Source organism: Centroberyx gerrardi, chromosome 12 (genome assembly GCF_048128805.1).
Source record: "Centroberyx gerrardi isolate f3 chromosome 12, fCenGer3.hap1.cur.20231027, whole genome shotgun sequence".
NCBI classification, from domain to species: Eukaryota; Metazoa; Chordata; class Actinopteri; order Beryciformes; family Berycidae; genus Centroberyx; species Centroberyx gerrardi.
Window position 1 is genome coordinate 14,427,577 of NC_136008.1, and position 19,137 is coordinate 14,446,713.

The window sequence follows — 19,137 nt, forward strand, 5'->3', positions numbered from 1 at the left end:
CCCACAGAGCCTAACAAATACCAGGAAGTATCACTCGCGGTTCCGTGGTCACCGTGAGATTGGTTCGCCGTCCGTTTCCTGCTGTAGTGAGGAGAGTGGCGTCGAGATAGACTGGGAAGACTGAGCAACATCATAACCTCCACTAACTCTATTATACAATGAAACTGTTACCAATATTTCCCTCTCTCGATATCCGTTTCTTCACGAGTATATTGCTGGTAAGCATCTGCATCTCAGCCCTGTAATCTATACTAAATAGTCCATTGCTGTTAAGCTAGCCAACCAAGCTAACGTTAGCCCAGTAACGTTAGTTAGCTTGCTGCTAGATAGCTACTAGCTAGCCGACATACCTCTGTTGACATGGGACATGGCTAGTAAAGTGGCTAACATGGCTAGCGAGCCGGCTCACTCGCTTTTGGAAGTGCAGCTAGCTAGCAAGATCACTGAGGTGGCCCTATGACTGTGTATCGGCCAGCGACGCAGAGCTACTTCTGTCACAACGAAGTTATCCAACTGTAACGTTAACTTAGTAGCTAACTACAGTGTTAAGCTAACTAACTCGGCTTACATAGATGCTATGTTGCCCACACAGCGTTACATCATCACATGTATTAATTGAATTTCCAATTAATACATCAGAGAAAGTTGGACTACTGATAACTTAGTTTGATGAACTAAGAAGAGAAGAGAAGCATTCAGCTAGTTGCTGCCAAATCTTGACATCTGTACATGAACTGCTAATTGGTAGCATGGTTAGCTAAATCTGTTTGTTTAATGAATTGGTGTGTCTGCTATGTTTAATCAGGCTTAACGTTTGTTTAATGGATTTACACTACGGATGCATAAAGTTATTGCCAGACTCGTTCGTGAATCTGTATCTGTCCCCCGGAATGTTGCTAGCCGGTTGGTGAATTCCTCTGTTGTGGCTCATTCTTATTGGCTGACAACCCGGAACTAGACACAGCGCAGCTGTTCTGCTGTTTTGAGAGTTTGGGCCTGAAATGAAAACTTTTGTTTCCCATCTGGTTGCAGACCAGTGCCTTTACAAAGTTAATCACAGCAGTTATGACATTTCACATCAGACCATGGCTGTATCTTTGTCATAAAAAGCATGGTTGCAACTTTTTGTGCTCAGTGTTGAGATGGCTCTCCTTGTAAAGGGAATCAAGAAATATTTTAGTAACCCAATGCTAAAACAAGGATAGTCAGGAGAATTTCCACATACTGTAAGATCAACTTAACATACTGGTACTCCACAGTTTGTGTTAAGCTCTGAATATAGATTTGTTTGTGAGTGAATGTATGCATGGGCAGAAAACCTTTTGTGTTGTATACATTATATTATAATATTTATACTATGATAACATAATTTACATTTTTAGGGTTTACCACACAGTTTCCACAAACAAAGCTTGAAGCAGAGCCAGCTCTACCTGTTTTATTGTGATGTGTTTGCTTGTCACAACCTGGGGGAGGTAGGCTGGCACATATCCTGTTTGAGGAGGATCTCAAGTCAGCAGACATCAGATCAGATAAGCGCACACTACAGGAATCATTTTCAGCCATCATGAATGTTGAAGTGTTAACTAGCCTGGCTGACACACAGTAGCGGCAGTGGATACCATTCTGCTGTTTTGGCCCTTTCTCTCTGACACATATTTTGTTCCCACTTCCCAGCCAGTTCCTCTTCCTTGTATAGAGCATACTCCGTGCCAGTTGAGGTGTGCTCCTCTGGCCTTGTGCTGCATTACATTCAAAGTCGGAATTCGGAAATTCCCAGTTGGTAGGTCGTAATTACAACCTCTGTGTGTTACAGTGGTCCAGCTCGGAAAAACCAGGGAAGAAATGCCTGCGAGACTGAATTTGCCCAACATAAAATAGTGTTCCCTATGCAACAGCTAATGTTATTTCAATAATATATGGCAATGTTGGCTAGCCCGGTAGCATAGAATGTTAGCAGCTTTAAGTGCAGCTTTACTTTTCAAATTCCTATGTTTAACCATTTACCATTCAGGTGTTTTGATGCATTTAAGGTTAAGTGTCTTTTGAGGATGTTAAAAGTAAAGCTGTGTAGCATTTACAGTGTATGCTGCCATGTTGACATGACATCAGATAATTGCATCTCAGAAAATTCGGGGGTGAGAAATCTTGCCCGAGTTTCTGACTTGGAATTCCTACTTGAAGGTCCGTTCCATTGCATTTCTGTGTAGGAATCTGGAAATTTCGACTTTCCAACATCTCTGGAATGCAGCATTAGACCCACCAAGCTTCTAGTCCATGTCCTCTAAAAGATAAGATGCCATAGATAAAAAGTCTGAGAAAAAAGGTGATGTATATAAAGTGTGTGCAAAACTGTGCATTATCTTTTTGTGACCTATGGTCACAAGCTTTTGAGTAGAGACTGAAAGAATGAGATCGCAGATACAAGCAGCCCAAATGAGGCTTCTCCGCAGGGGTGCTGGGCTCGCTCTCCATGACAGGGTGAGGAGCTCAGCGATCCGGGAGGACCTCGGTGTCGACGCTGCTTATCCGCGTTCAGAGGTGCCAGTTGAGGTGGTTCGGGTACCTGCTAAGAATGCTGCCTGAATGCCTCCATTTGGAGATATACCGGGCACAAGTGACTGGGAGGAGACGCTGGAGGGGCTACATCTCCCAGCTGGCCTGGTAGCACCTTAGGATCCCCCAGGAGGAGCTGGAGGAAGTTGTTAGGGAAAAGGACGTCGGGGCTGCTCCGCCTGCCCTGCTGCCACTGCGAGCCTGAGCCGGATAAGCGGCAAGAAAATGGATTCATATCTGTTTGGTAGTTTAGATGAAAGCTTACATTTTCAAAGCTATATACTTCCTTTTTTTAAGATAATTTTGGGGAATTTATTCTTATATATTTCAAAGTAGAGAGAGAAAGAAAAGATTGGGAGAGAGAGGGAGATGACATGCGACATAGGTCCCAGGCCAGATTCGAACCCAGGACTTTGCGTTTACGTGGTATGTGCCTCAGCCCACTGAACCACCAGATGCCCCGTGGGGTTTTTGGTGCCTTGGTCCCTTCATGTGAACTTTGAGTCTGAGAACATGATGAAAGCTGGTGTTCAGCATCATCCATGTTGAGTCAGTGTTTAGATATGCTGGACATTATGCTGTCAGGCTTAGTCCTCTTTTATAGCTTGTTTGCTCATTCACTTAACAAGACTCAAACAACATTCAGTCAACTGTCCTTAAATTCTGTTTTTGCCACATAGTGGTCTTTATCAGCATGCCTGCATGATTTTTTGTGTTTGTTTAATTATTGATCCCTCTCTCCCTTGTGTGTCTATAGGCGATGGGCCTCTCTACTCCTGGACAAGCAGAAATCACCAGTCTGGACACAGGCAACATCGATGACATCCTCAGTAAGGCATCACACTTTACTCTTCAAAGCATGGAAACCATCCATTCTCTCCTTTTTCTTAGTTGTTTTCAAGGGATGCTTATTCATTTTCCCCACCTTCCTCTTGTCTTGTTTTTTGTTATTTCATTCCTTCAGCTCCAGAATTAGCCTAATTGAGCAGAAATTTTACTAGCAGTAAAATATGTGTTAATGACTGTATTTAATAAAATGTCGAGGCTTATATGTATTTCCTGTGTGTGTTTCCTTGCAGATAATGCTGGGGTGGCATTAGTGAATTTTTATGCAGACTGGTAAGTGTGTTTCTGCTGTTGCACTGTCACCGTATTTCCCCCAGTCCTCTTCTCAGGACCTCTGCTTTTTATTTTTTTTACTGTTTTTTAATGTCACATGTTGCCGTAAACAGAATCTGATTGCTATCACCTGCTGTTTGCCTTCCAAATGAAATGTAATACTATGAATTGGAGGGCTGTGACTGTGCTTGTATTTTAAACCGTTCCAGTCAACATCAGGTAATATGTGTTTCACTGGTGATGCGTGAAAGCTGACTTTAGGATGTGTGTTGCTTCCTGTATCAACTGACAGCATAATCAGTTGACAGCATAATCAAATGCTACAAAATTTACTACTGCTGGGGCAGATACTTCAAAAAATAAAACTAAATCTAATTTGCTTAAGAAAATCATGCAAAGCCCTCTGTCCTCAAACCACTCCTTTCCTCTTTATCTCTCTCTTCTCTTCTCTCTCTCTCTCTCTCGTCTCTCTTTCTGTCTCTCTCTCTCTCTCTCTCTCTCTCTCTCTCTTCTCTTGTCTCTCTCTCCCCCCCCACCTCCCCACAGGTGTAGGTTCAGTCAGATGCTCCATCCAATTTTTGAGGAGGCATCTAACGTGGTGAGGGAGGAGTATCCTGACGCCAAGCAGGTGGTGTTTGCTCGTGTCGACTGTGACCAACATCGTGAGTCTTGTCTCCTTATTTAGTTCCAAACTATTTTCTGTTCTTTTTCGGCACTTTGTGACTTTGTCAAGAAAAGTGCCAAACAACAACAACACATTATGCGTTGTAAATGTCAGAGTGAAAATAATGGAGTCAGTACAGTTGAAAAATGTTTTTCAGACACAAATTCCAACAAACAAACTTGACTTATTCTTATTTTTCTTAATATTATTGTTATTAATAAAATATTATTATAATACCTTTTCAATGGTTATCTGATCCCCCAAACTCCTAAAACACAAACACACACACTCTCTATATACAAGTAACAAACAAAAAAAGCCACACACACCCCTTACTACATTCGATGCACATATGTACACATAGATGCCCACCACACCAAAGCACAGACACATAAACCGCCAGCCTCAGCCTTTTGAGATAAAGCAAATTAAAGAGAATTATTGATGACCTGCAAACTGTTTGAAGACTAATGACAAAACTGCTGCTTCCTGTGAAGACTGGAGGCTTAGAGACACCCTGCAGGGAGATTGACACCTGCCACACGCACACACACACACACACACACACACAAGCACACACATACGCACATACACACTCACACTCGCTCACTGTGTGCAGAGAGAATATTTACTCTTGGTGGGGGGCAGCTTTCATGTGGGAGATCAGAGCTGACTGAAGGCAGTGTTTTCAGACTGAGGTTTAACCGCCGTCTCTGTCACCGCTCCTCTCCCCAGCCTCCCATCCCCATGTGTTTTTACTCCGCTTCTCCCTCTTCATCAATTGATTTGTCCGTCTTTACTTACTTCTCCCCCGTTACCCTGTAGCCGACATAGCTCAGCGGTACCGCATCACCAAGTACCCAACGTTGAAGTTGTTCCGTAACGGGATGATGATGAAGAGGGAGTACAGGGGGCAGAGGTCAGTGGCAGCCATTGCCGACTTCATCCGCCAGCAGAAGGTCGACCCCGTCAAAGAGATACACTCACTGGAGGAGGTTAATGCTGTGGATGTGAGTGGCAAATAATATAAAAAATACACATACTAAATGTGCAAATATTAATAAAATAAATGGTGCCAGTTCTTTTACCAAGACTCTCCCTCTCTTATTCATCAGAGGAGCAAGCGAAACATCATAGGTTACTTTGAAAAAAAGGACTCAGACAACTACCACTCCTTTGAGAAGGTCGCCAACATCCTTCGAGATGACTGCATGTTCCTGGCTGCCTTTGGGTGAGACATAAAGACGAGCACCATCTTTAGAGATTTAGAGATTTTCCATATAGTTTTTTTTTTTTTAATTTTTTTAGGTCAAATTTTAAATGGCATTCTTCCATTTCAGTTCTAGTTTGTTGTCGCCATCTTACACTTTTTTGCTTCTCCTCTTCAGCACGGTGTCAGAATCGGAGAGGTTCAGTGGAGACAACGTCATCTACAAGCCCATGGGGGAGAGCGTTCCCGACATGGTCTACCTGGGGTCGCTCACCAACTTCGACCTGACCTACGCCTGGGCCCAGGACAAGTGTGTCCCTCTGGTCAGGGAGATCACCTTCGAAAACGGAGAGGTTTGTTCCCCGTTTCTGCACATGGCACATTGTCAGCATGGTAATAAACCATTAGTGGGGATTTTTGTGCGTTTGTGTGTAGATGTATGACAGATAGATAGACAGATACTGTATTTAATGCCAATAAAGCTCATTTGAATTGAATTGAATTGTATGTATAGATATAGAGAAGTAGATGTACATATAGAGATAGATGGATACAGTCCATGTTAGTCCAAGTTAGTCCATCAGCAGACTGAACCACAGGAAGACTCCATCTTTCTTTGACCCACTGTGTGTGTGTGTGTGTGTGTGTGTGTGTGTGTGTGTGTGTGTTTTCCAGGAGCTGACTGAAGAGGGGATCCCATTCCTCATCTTGTTCCATATTAAAGAAGACACACAGAGCTTAGAGAAGTTCCAACATGAGGTGGCTCGCCAGCTCATCAGCGAGAAAGGTGAGTGTGTCTGTGTGTGTGTGTGTGCGTGCGTCATTAATACTTGATCCTTGACCCTTGATCCTTGTCGAGAGCTGAACTGCTCCTGGTCCAACAAGACTGTGTTCCTCTCTCCTCCTCAGGGTCTATAAACTTCCTGCATGCGGACTGCGATAAGTTCCGCCATCCTCTGCTGCACATCCAGAAGACTCCCGCTGACTGTCCTGTCATCGCTATAGACTCATTCAGACACATGTATGTCTTTCCCGAATTCAAAGACCTAGCGTAAGTACCCCATCTTTTACTTTCTCTATCAAACGATGTAGTATTGCATGTGAATTTGTTGTATGTGTGCAGCCATTTAGTACTTAGAAATTGTAGATATTGTGATCTGGTCTCCTTAAATACAGTTAATTTCACTAGACAATCGCGCCATCCACACACACACACACACACACACACACTCACCATGACACGCTGCCTACAGAACAACAGAGAAATGTCACACCTCTTAAAATCCTTTATTAATGGGCCAGGACACCGGAGCTAATGTGACATGATTTGGCACGTGCAATTAGTGCTAAACTAATCCAGTCTAATCTAATTTAATCTTATTTATTCTGCCCCCCACCACTCTGCCTCCCCTCCTCCCCAATCAGAGTTTGATCAGATAGACAGAGCCCCGAGGACTGACCAGCCCAACACAACCTAATTACATCACATCACTATCTCCCCACCACTGCATGTGGCACACAGCTTGTAATTACATTAGTGCAGTGTATGTTATATATATATATGTGTGTGTGTGTGTGTGTGTGTGTGTGTGTGTGTGTGTGCTTGCATGCTGCTCTGACACACAGGGTTAGCTGTGATTGGGGACCAGCTTTGCCCGTGTGATACGATAACAGCTCATGACCTTCTGTCATTAATAAGCACACTTCACAGGACAGGGTTGATATGGATTAATGTTGCTTTCATGACACAACCACCAGGACTAATATCTTCTATTGCTGCCCAAAGCAATATTGTTTTGTGTCTGTGGTTAATCTGCTCTGTACTTCGACCCGGGCTGTCTTTATTGCTGACCTTTGTGTGTGGGAATGCGTTGTGGGTGCAGCCGCAATCAATGTATATCTCTGTGTGTGTGTGTGTGTGTGTGTGTGTGTGTGTGTGTTTTACAGTGTCCCTGGCAAGCTGAGACAGTTTGTGTTGGACCTTCACTCTGGGAAGCTACACCGAGAGTTCCACCACGGACCCGACCCCACGGACAGCACGCCTGGACAGGTCAGGCAGCGGCGTCAACACACACCACTTGGAAGTCCGTTGGCTACGTCACGTGAAGTTTGACTCCCGTTTTTGTGAGTGTGACGTTGTGTATTTGTGCCCCCTTCACCCTCAGGAGGAGACGGGAGGAGAAGTGGCCAGCAACCCCCCGGACAGTTCGTTCCAGAAGCTGGCGCCCAGCGAGACTCGCTACACCATCCTCAGCAGGGACCGCGACGAGCTGTGACCTCAACGGCCTTCCAGTAATCCTGTGACTCCATGCCACGCCCCGGGGGTCAGGGAGGGGGTTAGGGTTGGGACAGGCCAGCGGGACAGAACAGCAACACCCAACACCCTTACTGAAGAGAGAGAGAGAAAGAGAGAGAGCGGAGGAGGAAAAGAAGAGAGGAGGAGGAGAGGAGTGCAGTCCATGACACAACCATGTTGGAATAACCTATATTTTCATAACTCTTACACGTACAATTTTTATTTTGGATAAAAAGGAAGGGGGGGAAAGAAGAAAACTGTGTGTGTGGGCAGGGGTTAGGGGCATTAGGACATCAAGAAGAAGTGTTTTTACTTTTTATTTTTTGGAGCTTGTAAATATGTTTGTGCTACGTGGGCGTGTCTGTCATCATTGGTCTAAATTAAATGCAGAGTTTTCTTTATTTTATTCCTTTCTTTTTCCATCACCCTGTTTTTTGTTTTTTTTGTTTTTTTTGTTTTTTGGGGGTAGAAAAACAGAAGAGTTCCCTCACTCCAGTTCTATGGTTCCAATCTGTGGGTAGTCCAGTTCAGCCTGTCTTTTGGGAGACGCCTGTGGAGTCTCTCTGACCTCATGGCTGCATCTCAATAGGACCAAGTCCAGTCTAATTCATTTGTATAGCACAATGTACAATAACATGTCTGTCTGAAGTGGCGTCATCTCCATATCTTCTCCATGCACGCTGAGTTGCGAAAGAATAGAAAGCAAGAGATATTTTGAGATACTTTGATAATGTAATTCCTAATCGGACCCAAGGCAGAAGACAAGGAGACGCAGCTACTCCAGCCTATTGAGATGCACCCCTTCTCTCCTTGGTACTAAATGGTTATAGATGATTATGTCGCTGATTTGCCATAGAGCCTCTGAGCTGTGCTCCCGGGAATCAAATAGGGGGGGAAAAAATGTTTTAAAATGAAGGTGTAGTGCAACATGAATCTATGAAATGACTGTTGTTTTTGCTTACCTGTTGTAAAATATGTCTTCATGCCGGGGGAGAAAGACTACATCCTTCCCACGTCTGGTCCCGAGTTTTAAACGCTGAGAGGTTAGGGGGGAAAAAACCTATGTGATGAACAGAATATTTGCGGTCTGGGACTTTATACTAGTTCTCTTAAAATGGTTTTGTCTCTTTACATTTGTCCTCGAAGTTTTGGTACAAGTCTATTTCCCTGAGATCCGATCAGTTTGAATGGATCCGAAACAGGAGGCCAGATAAGAGTACTGGGACCATAGATTGGGACCCATTGCTAAGTTAGTACTGTGCGCCCTGCCCTTCCGTAGAGGCCAACAGAAGCCTGCATAGTGACATATCAGCCCACATACAGGAGAGGAACAGAGGGGAGGGTCGAGATGGAGGAGGAGTGATGCCATTTCTAAATCAGTCATCTCAGAGGGGAAGAGTAAAAAAATGGAAAAAAGTAAATTAAAACCATTTTACAGGATCCTGTGTTGTCTGATGCTTTGTATTCCAACATTCATCTCCCTGAAATGTAATCTTATCACTTGAGTGTTAATTTCATCTAATGGATGACACGGACTTTGACTGAATAGAAGCAGTTTATTTGGCAAGAAAACAGCAGCATAGTAAGCAATAAATGGCAGGTTCTTATGCTGTTTGAAGTAGACCACCGTAATCCATGAAGTGCACTTTGGCGTTTTTTGTACAATTTGGTTTTCACACTTTAAAAAAAAAAACTATCTATATACAGTCTCTATATAAACATAGCTGTAGTACTGCTTTTTCAGTTTCATATACATCAATGAGTGTATGTGACTACAACACACCACAGGGAAGTTAGGAAAACGTCAGTAGTAGTAGTCTCAGTAGTAGAGCGGTGAGTTGTGAAGAGTTCACTTCAGGACAGCAGCCTGGCATTTCATACTGCGCACAGAGAGCAACTTCACACAGAGAGCCCTTCCTCAACAAGGGGATACTGAGGCATGTTCGTCTGTAAACTTGCAAACACTGGTGGAAAACTTCAACACTGAAAAAGAAAGATGGGGTCTTAGCTTGAGGAACACACACACTCATGTTTGGTGCTGTAGTTAGACAGTGGTAGTGTTTGACAGAGAAGGGTTGGGTCTGTTTAATTGATATAAGAGGAATCTATTCCAGTGCCAAACATTTCTTCTACTCTAGAAAGGCACTTCATAGGGATGGCAGACTGACCCAATCACACACTAAGCTCTGTAGTGTAAATAACTGCTTTCTTCATATTTGCCATGTTCAGAATAAAACCGATCAGCCAGAGAAACACCCTTACAGAAACACCATTCACACACAAACACATCAACATATGCAACTCTTAAATAAGGCTGTGGAAGAAAATGAAGTCATTGTTTTACAGCAGTGCTAGGGGATTAGTTCTAATAGTGAGCGTCTTGGAAGCGGTCTTTCATTAGTAAGAGAGCGGAGCTGGAGGTCTAGTCTGTGAGGAGTTCCAGTCACAGCAATTGATTGGTCAGTCGACCTGGAGGACCTTCCTCGGCTCAGGCTATGATTGGCTAACCGGAGACGCTCGGTCACTTGTCCTTGCTCGACTGTGGGTCAGCCGGCGGTTCTGGCGGCGGCGGCGCTGTCAGTTGCTTCATCTGTAGCTCCACTCCGGCTCGGCGGTGCTTCTGGACCAGGTTGCCCCCCGCAAAGCCCAGGGCCCCCCCTCCCAGAGCGGCAGCCACCCCTGCGGCTTTGAACCCCGCCAGCAGGCCTATCGGACCCCCCAACACTCCGCCCAACAGCGCTCCAGCCACCGGCAGCACCGCCAACCTGTAGCCCACCGCCTAGACAGCCAGAGGGAGAGAAAGCAAGAGGAGATACTGCAGTTTAATTTGTTGAATTTAAGTGAAAGAGACAAGAATGGAAAAAAAAAAACCCCCACCGACTCCTAATTCAACAGTTAAAACGAAAGACGCAAGCACACACACACACGCACACCTTTGGAGGTGTTAGTCCTTTGAGGCTTCAAGACAGTATGCGATAGTGTTTGGATGTGTCTATCCTTTCATGATCACACATCAACACACAGAGGGGGAAAAAAAAAAACACAAACAGGCCTACACGCGTAAATGTAAACTCACACTTCCATAGCTGCATCAAAGCCTAGCGTTTTCATTATCTTCATTTATGAGAAATCAGAGAGATGTGGCCTGTGAGTTATTACGGCTGTTATCATCACAGTGGAAGGTGCTCTTTGCTGATGGCAATTAATGAGTGACTTCTCTGACCATCCTAACACACACGCACACACACACACACACACACATATACACACACTTGATTAACACTTCACCGTTAAATTAATCTAGTTCAAAAGCGAGCGTTCCTTGTCCCCACCCCCGTGGCAGTTGAGGGAATTTTAATTTCATCCAAGTTGAGTTGAAAGGCTCTGGGTACAGGTTGTAGAGGATGGGAGAAATGTGGGTATTTGTGAGTGTGACTGTGTGACTGTGTGTGTGTAATGTTGCCTGACCTGATGACAGATAACAGGCTTTCAAACACACGTTGAAACATCTGACGTCCCTCTCATCTCCTTTATCTCTGCACACCCCCTCGCCTAATGTGCAGCCTACTAGCTCTTCTGAGACACACAGCAACCACACCTGCCCACCATACAGAGGTCAACCTTTGTACAGCTTCCTATTTGGGTGAATTTAACTGAAATGAATTATTTAAAAAGGGATATTTCTATCAGCCATTATCTTGCAGGCTTTGTGGAGGTGGAGGTGGAGGTCAACAGTCCTAAAGAATACTCTCCCCAGAAGAGATTTTATTTAAATAGCTACTAAAGGCTTATTTCTAGCAAATTTTCAGAGAGTGACAGCCTTCTTGATTTTCCAAGTTTTTCATGACAGTTACTTTACTTACAGTTATTTACTCCCCATGTGTTGTCCATGAGCACTAGTGTTAGAATTTACAGGTTTTCCTCGACACATAGGAGTCCTGACTCTGTCATTGTCACCGTCATCATCATTGTCACCATCATCGTCATCATCACAGTCATCATCATTGTCATCATAATCGTCATCTTCACAGTCATCTGTGAGCGTCTGTTTACTTTCTAATTACAGTCTAATTACTTCACACCTCCATTGCTATGTACCTAAAAGTATGGCAAGGGCAAAGATCAAAAGAAACGTCATCTGATTTCTTTCCTTTTTTTCTTTCACACATAATGTAATGCCAAACTAAGAAGTTTTTTTTTTTTGATAAACACTTTCCAGGCGGAAAATAGATTATGTAGGTGTGTGTATTGTAAGCTAATCATCCTGGGTATTACAGATACAAAGTTCAACACTTTGAGTCTGTAATATGTGCAAAAGGCACTGAGTTGTCTGTCTGAATTATACTCTGTGTGTGTGCGTGTGTGTGTGTGTGCACGTGCAAAACAGTGTAAAAGAGTGTATTGAATTGACAATGGAAACCCAAATGCTGCTCCTGAAAAGCTATTAAACAGTCATTCAAACCTCTCCTTAATGTTGCACACGCGCGCAGACACACACACACACGCGCAAACACATAGACTCTCTCTTGTCACCCCTCTCATCCTACCTCTCTATCACTCTTCCTCCCCTCCACTCCTCTCTATCCCTCTCCTCTCTCTATTTCCTTAATTGCAGCTTTCCTCCGTATTCGAACGGATCAATAGGGACAAACGCTGTGGAATGGCTGGGAGGCAAAGTGCCATCGATCTCCCCATCTCCCAAACACCACACACACAGAGACACACAGACACCACACACACACACACCGGGGCACATGCATCAGTGCAGACAGCAACATCGTCAGGACACACACACACGTACACACCTTCCCCAGGCTCTTGGTCCCCTCCTCCACGTTGGCAGCGGCTGTGTTGACGTTGTCTTCTATGCTGTCAATCTTCTCCTGCTGGGACTGATGGACAGGGGTTATACACTGGAGACCACACACACACACACACACACACACCACACGCACACGCACACACATACAAGCAAGCACACTCACCCACATATACACATATGTAAAACACCAAACACCTGTCATGTAGTTAGTTTTACCTGCCGAAAATCCTGCTACACCCCATCAGTTCATATGGGAAGTGTGTGTACGTGTGTGAGTGTGTGTCCGTGCCAGTGTGTGTGTGGCATGGGGGTATATGGAGGCTCTAGGTAGATTTGAGGGGGATTACATTGGGGGTGGGGTGGGTGGGATTGAGTGTGTGTGTGGGTGTGTGTGTGTGTGTGTGGGTGGGGGGGGGTGCTGGGCATTGTGTAGAGCTCATGAAATATTCAGAGTGGCAGCTGTCTCTCTCTGTGAGCGCTGGACAGACACAGTGACCAAACAACAACCAGAGCACACGTCTTCTTCTTCTTCTTCTCTTCCTCTCCTCCCTCCTCGCTCTTTTACCACCTCACACTGAACTGAAAGCCATCGTTTGATAGATTCTGTTCTGCCGTCTATATCCTGGCCCTGTCCGTCTTTACTGCTTTTGTTATACATATCCACGTAAAAGCTTCCTGGTGTGATGGTTTTGGAAGATTTAAGACCTGCTCTAAAAGGAAGGCAGAGCTGTCAGATTCACAAATCACCATGCCTCTTTTTTTTATTTTTTTTTATCAGAAAGAAGTCCTGTCTCTTTCTATTTCTCTTTCTCTGTGCTGTTTTCTCTCTCCTTCTAAAGCCCAAAGGCAAACAGACACACAGCGATGCAGACACTAGAGGCACACGATTCGGGCTAAAATTATAATCCTGAATATTCTGCTAAATATTGTGGTCACGCTTATTAATTCCGATTATTAGTTTTGATAATTTAGTAAACAAAATTATTTTATTGTACTGTTTGAATCGTATATCAACATCCTGACTACTTTCGATTACAGAGATATTGCCGAATTCTATGATTATTATTGTGGAAACTAAATTCACGAAATACACTTATACGATTAATTATGCGGCCCTAACAGACACACACACAGAAAAGCATACAGATAAAGACACATGCACAAACGCACAAACAGCCACTTGCAGAGAGACTCACATACAGACACAGACACACCCACACACACTCACTTGTTATTTCCACTGTGGCTGAGCGCTGTAATATTGCTCCCTTAACGGTGCCTTTCACCCTAGAGACACCACAACAACATGTCTATGCTCTCTCTGCCCCCCCCAATGCCTCTATCTGTCTTTTCACCCTAACTGTAGCTTCACCCTCCCTTTCTCTCTCTCTCCCTCTCTCTCTCTCTCTCTGACTGACTCCTTTCACTGTTAATCTCTCCTCTCACCCGGCCTCCCCGCTTCTCTCCCTCCATCCCTGAGGATAGAGCGATAATCTGAGCCGTCTGTTCTCCACCTGCTCCGCTGTATGCCTTGTTCCCTGTGTCTCCCCCCGTGGACATCTCTCTCCCCCCCCCCCACCCCTTTTCCTCCCTCTCTCCTCTACTCCTCCCGCTCTCCTCTTGCTTCAGTTGAGGGCCTCAAGGGCCCACCAGTAGTCATCCACTGAGCTGTGCTGCCTCCTCTCAAAGGACACACACACACACACACAGTCAAATACACACCACTTCCTAGAAACACTAGGAAAACAACCTCTGTCACACTCAGATCTCAGATATGCACTTTAACATGGGTAGGTGTGCACACATGTAGTTAGTGAAATGCATACAGCAGAGTAGTAGAAATACACAGTAGAGTTGAGTGGTCTTACTCACATGGACCAGCAGAGAAAACTCCGTCACCAAACCACTCAGCTCCTTCAGATCCTGGGAGACAGATAATCACATAATCACTTCCATATCTATTTCGATCACACAAATGTCTGGAGCGCTATGTTCATTATTTATTTTGCATGTGCTGTATATCTTAGCTACACACAGTGGCTAATACCAAGCTTACCAAAAGTAGGCTCTTTTACAAGGGTAAAAAAATAATATAAATATTAAATATATTATGACTGCTGGACTATGTGTTAGGGTACAGGGCCAAAATGTTGTGGAGTAAACAATGGGGTCCAGACACACACAAACCTCCTCCAGGGTGTCCCAGGACTCAGCGGCACTCTGATCAATAGGGATCTCTGGAAGGTGGAGCTGAATTTGACTGACGGATGCAGGCTCCCCGCCTACATCCTCATCGGTACGGCAACCGCTGGACAGACAGCTGGACGGCTGAGTGGCGGGAGGTTGGGCTGGCTGAGGGGCGGGGCTAGAGTGCAAAAGCAGGAAGTCTCGTGTGGCGGTCGACGCCCTGTCTCTAACGGGCTGGACGAGCTTCTCTAGGGCAGCGGCGTCTTCGGCGCGGACCCGACCACACAGCTTCTCCATCTCTCGGATGTTGGCCCTCAGCTGCTGCAGGGACACAGAGGAGGACCAGGTTACTCAGTGGGATCGACTAACATGACTAAAAAGTACAGATGGAGAGAAACTACAAGAGAGAAGAGACACAGGGACACTGGGACACTTGATTGATGGACACATAGACAGACAGACAGACAGACAGACAGGAGGAGAGAGACAAACCTGTAGGTAAATTAATAAACTATCACAGCAGCAACACACACTTGAGACACGATACACAACATAACAAGCCATTATAATATAACTAACCTGTGCAATCACCTTACCTATTAAAATATCAACATAGGACACAGTGATCACAATAAACAGCCCCAAATACAAAACATTTGGTATAGTAAGGTATAAACTATAAACAAGATTCTCCTACACAATAATTCAAATGAACAAGTCTACCAAACTGTAATAATCACTTCTAAACAAATCCTACTAAACAAAAATTGATTGTTGTTCAGTGAGCATGTTGCTCCAGTTGACACACTGCTCATGCTGACACACTGAACATAACGGGCTCCAGCGACTCAGTAAACTGTGTTCTGGTGGGAGGAGGTGGGGGTTTGCAGTGTGTGTGTGTGTGTGTGTGTGTGTGTGTGGGGGGGGTCTTAATAAGGTTCAGATGAGGCTGGGGAACACACGCCCCTCATCCCGCCCTGCCCTGGGGGTGACAGGGGGATTACATCCCAGCCATCAGCCCCCCAGGCCACAGCAAGGCCAGGGCTCAGGAGGTCAACACGCTGCCGATAACACATCCTGCTAATTACACAACATGAATAAACATACATGCATACATACGTGCTTACACACACACACACGCATAAAACTGAAAAACACTGATTAACACCGAGACTGTTAGGTCATGCACCTGTCAGCCTGCAAATTAACCATACGTTACTCAAATACACAGACAGAGAAACAACATGCCCAGTTGCAGATATTCATGGTAAAACACTACTGACTCCCCTCCCCTCTGTGTGTGTGTGTGTGTGTGTGTGTGTGTGTGTGTGTGTGCTGTAGTTGCTGTGGTAAAGGTGGGTTAATGTGGGGCTACTGAGTCTGTCTCTGCTTTTGTCTGGGGGTTATCTGGTTATCTGGGCTATTAGATGTCAATCATCAAGTGGGGGAGAGACTGCTGTCTGTCTTTCTGGAAGGAGGGAGAGCAGGACAAAGGACAGAGGACACAGACTGATAAACGGCAATGCAAATAAACAGGCAGAAGGGAAGGCAGGCAGGCACACCGAACAGTTAAAAATACTGAGAAAAATATGGTAATTACATTTCAGAGTGTAGAGATATTCTCAGAAAGACAGGAGAGCCCACTTCCTGTGAAAATGACTCTACTTCCTGACCAGTACAACGTGTGATCTCTCTCTCTCTCTCTCTATCCCTCTCTCTCTCTCTCCTCTTTGACGGCATGCTGTTGTACATTATCGCCAATATTCATCTTACTTATGGAACACACACACACACACACACACACACACACACACACACAGGCAGAGTAGACTAACCCCCACCCTAGGTTAACACCATGCAGACATGGGAAAGCACTCTGTGTGTGTCCCTGGGGTTTGAAGGGTAATGGTGAGAGGATAGGTGTGTGCCTGTTTGGAGTTATTTCACCTTCAGAGACATGGTGGCTTCCAGGCAACAACATCCCCTAAGGCATTTCACACCCACCATGTGAACAAGTACGCAAGTACACCACACACACACACACACACACAACACACTCACACACACCAGAGATGGTCCATTTGAGGTTTCACAACAGCTTTTTTTTGCCCTGATTTTTTTAAAAGAATAGTGGATTTCTATACAGAAAAATGTTTATTGATTAATTCATATGATTAATGAACTAGTATTTATATACACATATCTATATGTATGTGTATATAAAGAAAGAAGGTATCTTCTGAAGGTTAACAAACACTGATTCTATACATATATATATATATATTTTTGTTGCTTTTTTTTTTTTTTTTTTTTACACATTTTGTTGCATTTTTCTGGGATTGCTCATTTTGTGAAATGACCTTCTGTGATGACACAGTGGAACTTATCATATGACTTAGTGGTTAGCAGCTAAAATTGGCTCACATGTTTTGTTTTACTAAATTAGAGAACACCAGAGAACACCAATGACTGGCAGGCCTGTTACTGATCTCTCTCTGTCTCTATTCCTCACACACACACCCACACATCTGTGGTTTCGTGAATTTGATCATGTATCATCATATACCTGTACAGTTCGGCTGGCATTGATATGCTCCTGATGAAGGCGGTCCCATTGCTGGCTACGTTGGTACTGCAGAAATGAACGAAAAAGGATCGGTTATCCATCTGTGGACTGGGTGTAAGAGAGAGAGAGAGTGTGAATGTGAGTGTGTTTGCTGCATGTGTTCAGCCAGATTTACCTTCACTATGTTATTGTGGTGTTTCTGCAGCCTTTCCAGGTCTGTGGGTAAAGCCACTTTAATGAACTTGTGTACTGGTGCCTCCAGGCGCCTCAGTGTCAGCTTGTTGCTTTCCTCTGCCATGTGCCCCGCTGACTGCCAACAGCCAACACCTAGGCCTAAGATACACTCCGCACCTGCTCAGCTTTCTCTCTCTGCACCCATAGACACACTGTAATTACCAGAGGAGCACACAATTATAATTGAATAAATAAATCAAATAAACTCTCTCTGACACACAGTAGAAGACACACAAATGTGAGCGCACCCGCACGCACAAAAACACACACACACACACATACACACACACACACCTATCTGAAAGTAGGCATCTTCATAAGCTAGGTAAATATTTTTTAGAGATTCTCACCCACATCCTGTCCTTGAAGACAGTGAACAACTAATAACTGCTTGATATACTGACAGCCAAAGAGTTTACCAGGGAGATGTGCATTAATAACACCATATGATAAACCTATATTCAATAATATAGACATATAATACAACGTGTCTAAAACAGACATAAAATATAATATAGATAACCAAATGGAAATACCACTCTATTACAACTTGTATAGGTGCTCTAAATCCCTGTGCCCTTGGACAGTTCGTAGACATCACATATCTTATTCTTGACTCTCGGTAGTTTCTAGCTTTGGGAAAGAATTGACTGTTCACAATCCCTTTACTGTCCTCTAACATGGGAATAATGTGTTACTTCTTATACACATCACATGGTAGCAGTTAGCTGGTTATGTAACTGTTAAATGCTAACATCACCATATCAAACTCATTGATTATCGTGGCATTAGCGTTACGTAGTGTAGCTACTAGCTACGTGTACCGCTAAATAACCGTAGAGACGTTAACTTTTTAACTTCGCCAACAGCCCATTGTCGATTGTCTCTAAGATCAACGAAACTTACCAAACATTTACGCTTACCAGTGTAATTATTTTGAAGGATGTAATTCATTCGCTAAAGATTTGAGTCAGCTAGCATGCTGTTAAGAAAGTCAACGATTTCATTTGCTAACTTTCAGTAATGCTTTCGTTTTGTTTCTGACAGCAACTCTGTTGTTTATAAACAACTCTCTTCCTAGTGCGCACAAGAATAGTTTCCGACCTAAACCCACAGTCACGGCACTTTCTGTTCCCTTGTAATCCGTCCTATCTACAGCAGTCCCGTGTAAAATACCAGCCATAACGAAAAATCACCATAACATTCCTATAATATTCCTAAGGGGACTTAAAGTGTGTCTGTGGTTCCTAGTAGTGAGTTTATATGTATTTGAATGGTATTTGTGGGCCCTATGGTATCACTGTAATATTCCTATAATAATCCCATATGGACTCATAGTATGTCTGTGCTACTCGTGCTGCTTAGGGAACATATCTTCATGATATTGTTTAAATCCTATGGTATTACTATAAGATCTTCTATACTATAGGATTATTATACATTTTCTGAGGGAGTAATTTTGACCTGTAGTAGCTATGATGTT

General features: G+C 44.1%; 2 protein-coding genes across 2 annotated transcripts; one reads left to right on the forward strand and one right to left on the reverse strand.

Annotated features, from left to right (window-relative positions):
• Window positions 1-77: 77 nt before the first annotated feature.
• erp44 (endoplasmic reticulum protein 44) lies at window positions 78-9,285 on the forward strand. Its single transcript, XM_071916800.2, has 11 exons — window positions 78-218; window positions 3,314-3,386; window positions 3,636-3,675; window positions 4,222-4,337; window positions 5,165-5,349; window positions 5,455-5,570; window positions 5,728-5,902; window positions 6,225-6,336; window positions 6,459-6,600; window positions 7,497-7,599; window positions 7,715-9,285. Exons 1-11 carry the CDS (start codon window positions 159-161, stop codon window positions 7,823-7,825), a joined length of 1,233 nt encoding a protein of 410 aa, XP_071772901.1. The 5' UTR covers window positions 78-158; the 3' UTR covers window positions 7,826-9,285.
• Window positions 9,286-9,390: 105 nt separating this feature from the next.
• On the reverse strand, window positions 9,391-18,707 carry stx17 (syntaxin 17). Its single transcript, XM_071916817.2, has 7 exons — window positions 18,578-18,707; window positions 17,596-17,806; window positions 17,421-17,486; window positions 14,855-15,175; window positions 14,540-14,590; window positions 12,651-12,737; window positions 9,391-10,624 (listed from the first exon to the last, which is right to left on the reverse strand). The coding sequence occupies exons 2-7, from the start codon at window positions 17,716-17,718 to the stop codon at window positions 10,367-10,369; spliced, it is 906 nt and encodes a 301-aa protein (XP_071772918.1). The 5' UTR covers window positions 17,719-17,806; window positions 18,578-18,707; the 3' UTR covers window positions 9,391-10,366.
• Window positions 18,708-19,137: the final 430 nt, after the last annotated feature.

What these genes read in the sequence shown, in the direction of transcription:
- erp44 (XM_071916800.2), top strand. Translation starts at nt 159, where the DNA reads ATGAAACTGTTACCAATATTTCCCTCTCTCGATATCCGTTTCTTCACG. An exon ending in AGGAGGTTAATGCTGTGGAT is followed by an intron (nt 5,350 to 5,454) that starts GTGAGTGGCAAA and finishes CTTATTCATCAG; the next exon opens with AGGAGCAAGCGAAACATCAT. An exon ending in CCAGCTCATCAGCGAGAAAG is followed by an intron (nt 6,337 to 6,458) that starts GTGAGTGTGTCT and finishes TCTCCTCCTCAG; the next exon opens with GGTCTATAAACTTCCTGCAT.
- stx17 (XM_071916817.2), bottom strand. Translation starts at nt 17,718, where the DNA reads ATGGCAGAGGAAAGCAACAAGCTGACACTGAGGCGCCTGGAGGCACCA. An exon ending in AGTTTTCTCTGCTGGTCCAT is followed by an intron (nt 12,738 to 14,539) that starts GTGAGTAAGACC and finishes CCTGTCCATCAG; the next exon opens with TCCCAGCAGGAGAAGATTGA. An exon ending in GGACCAAGAGCCTGGGGAAG is followed by an intron (nt 10,625 to 12,650) that starts GTGTGTACGTGT and finishes CTGGCTGTCTAG; the next exon opens with GCGGTGGGCTACAGGTTGGC.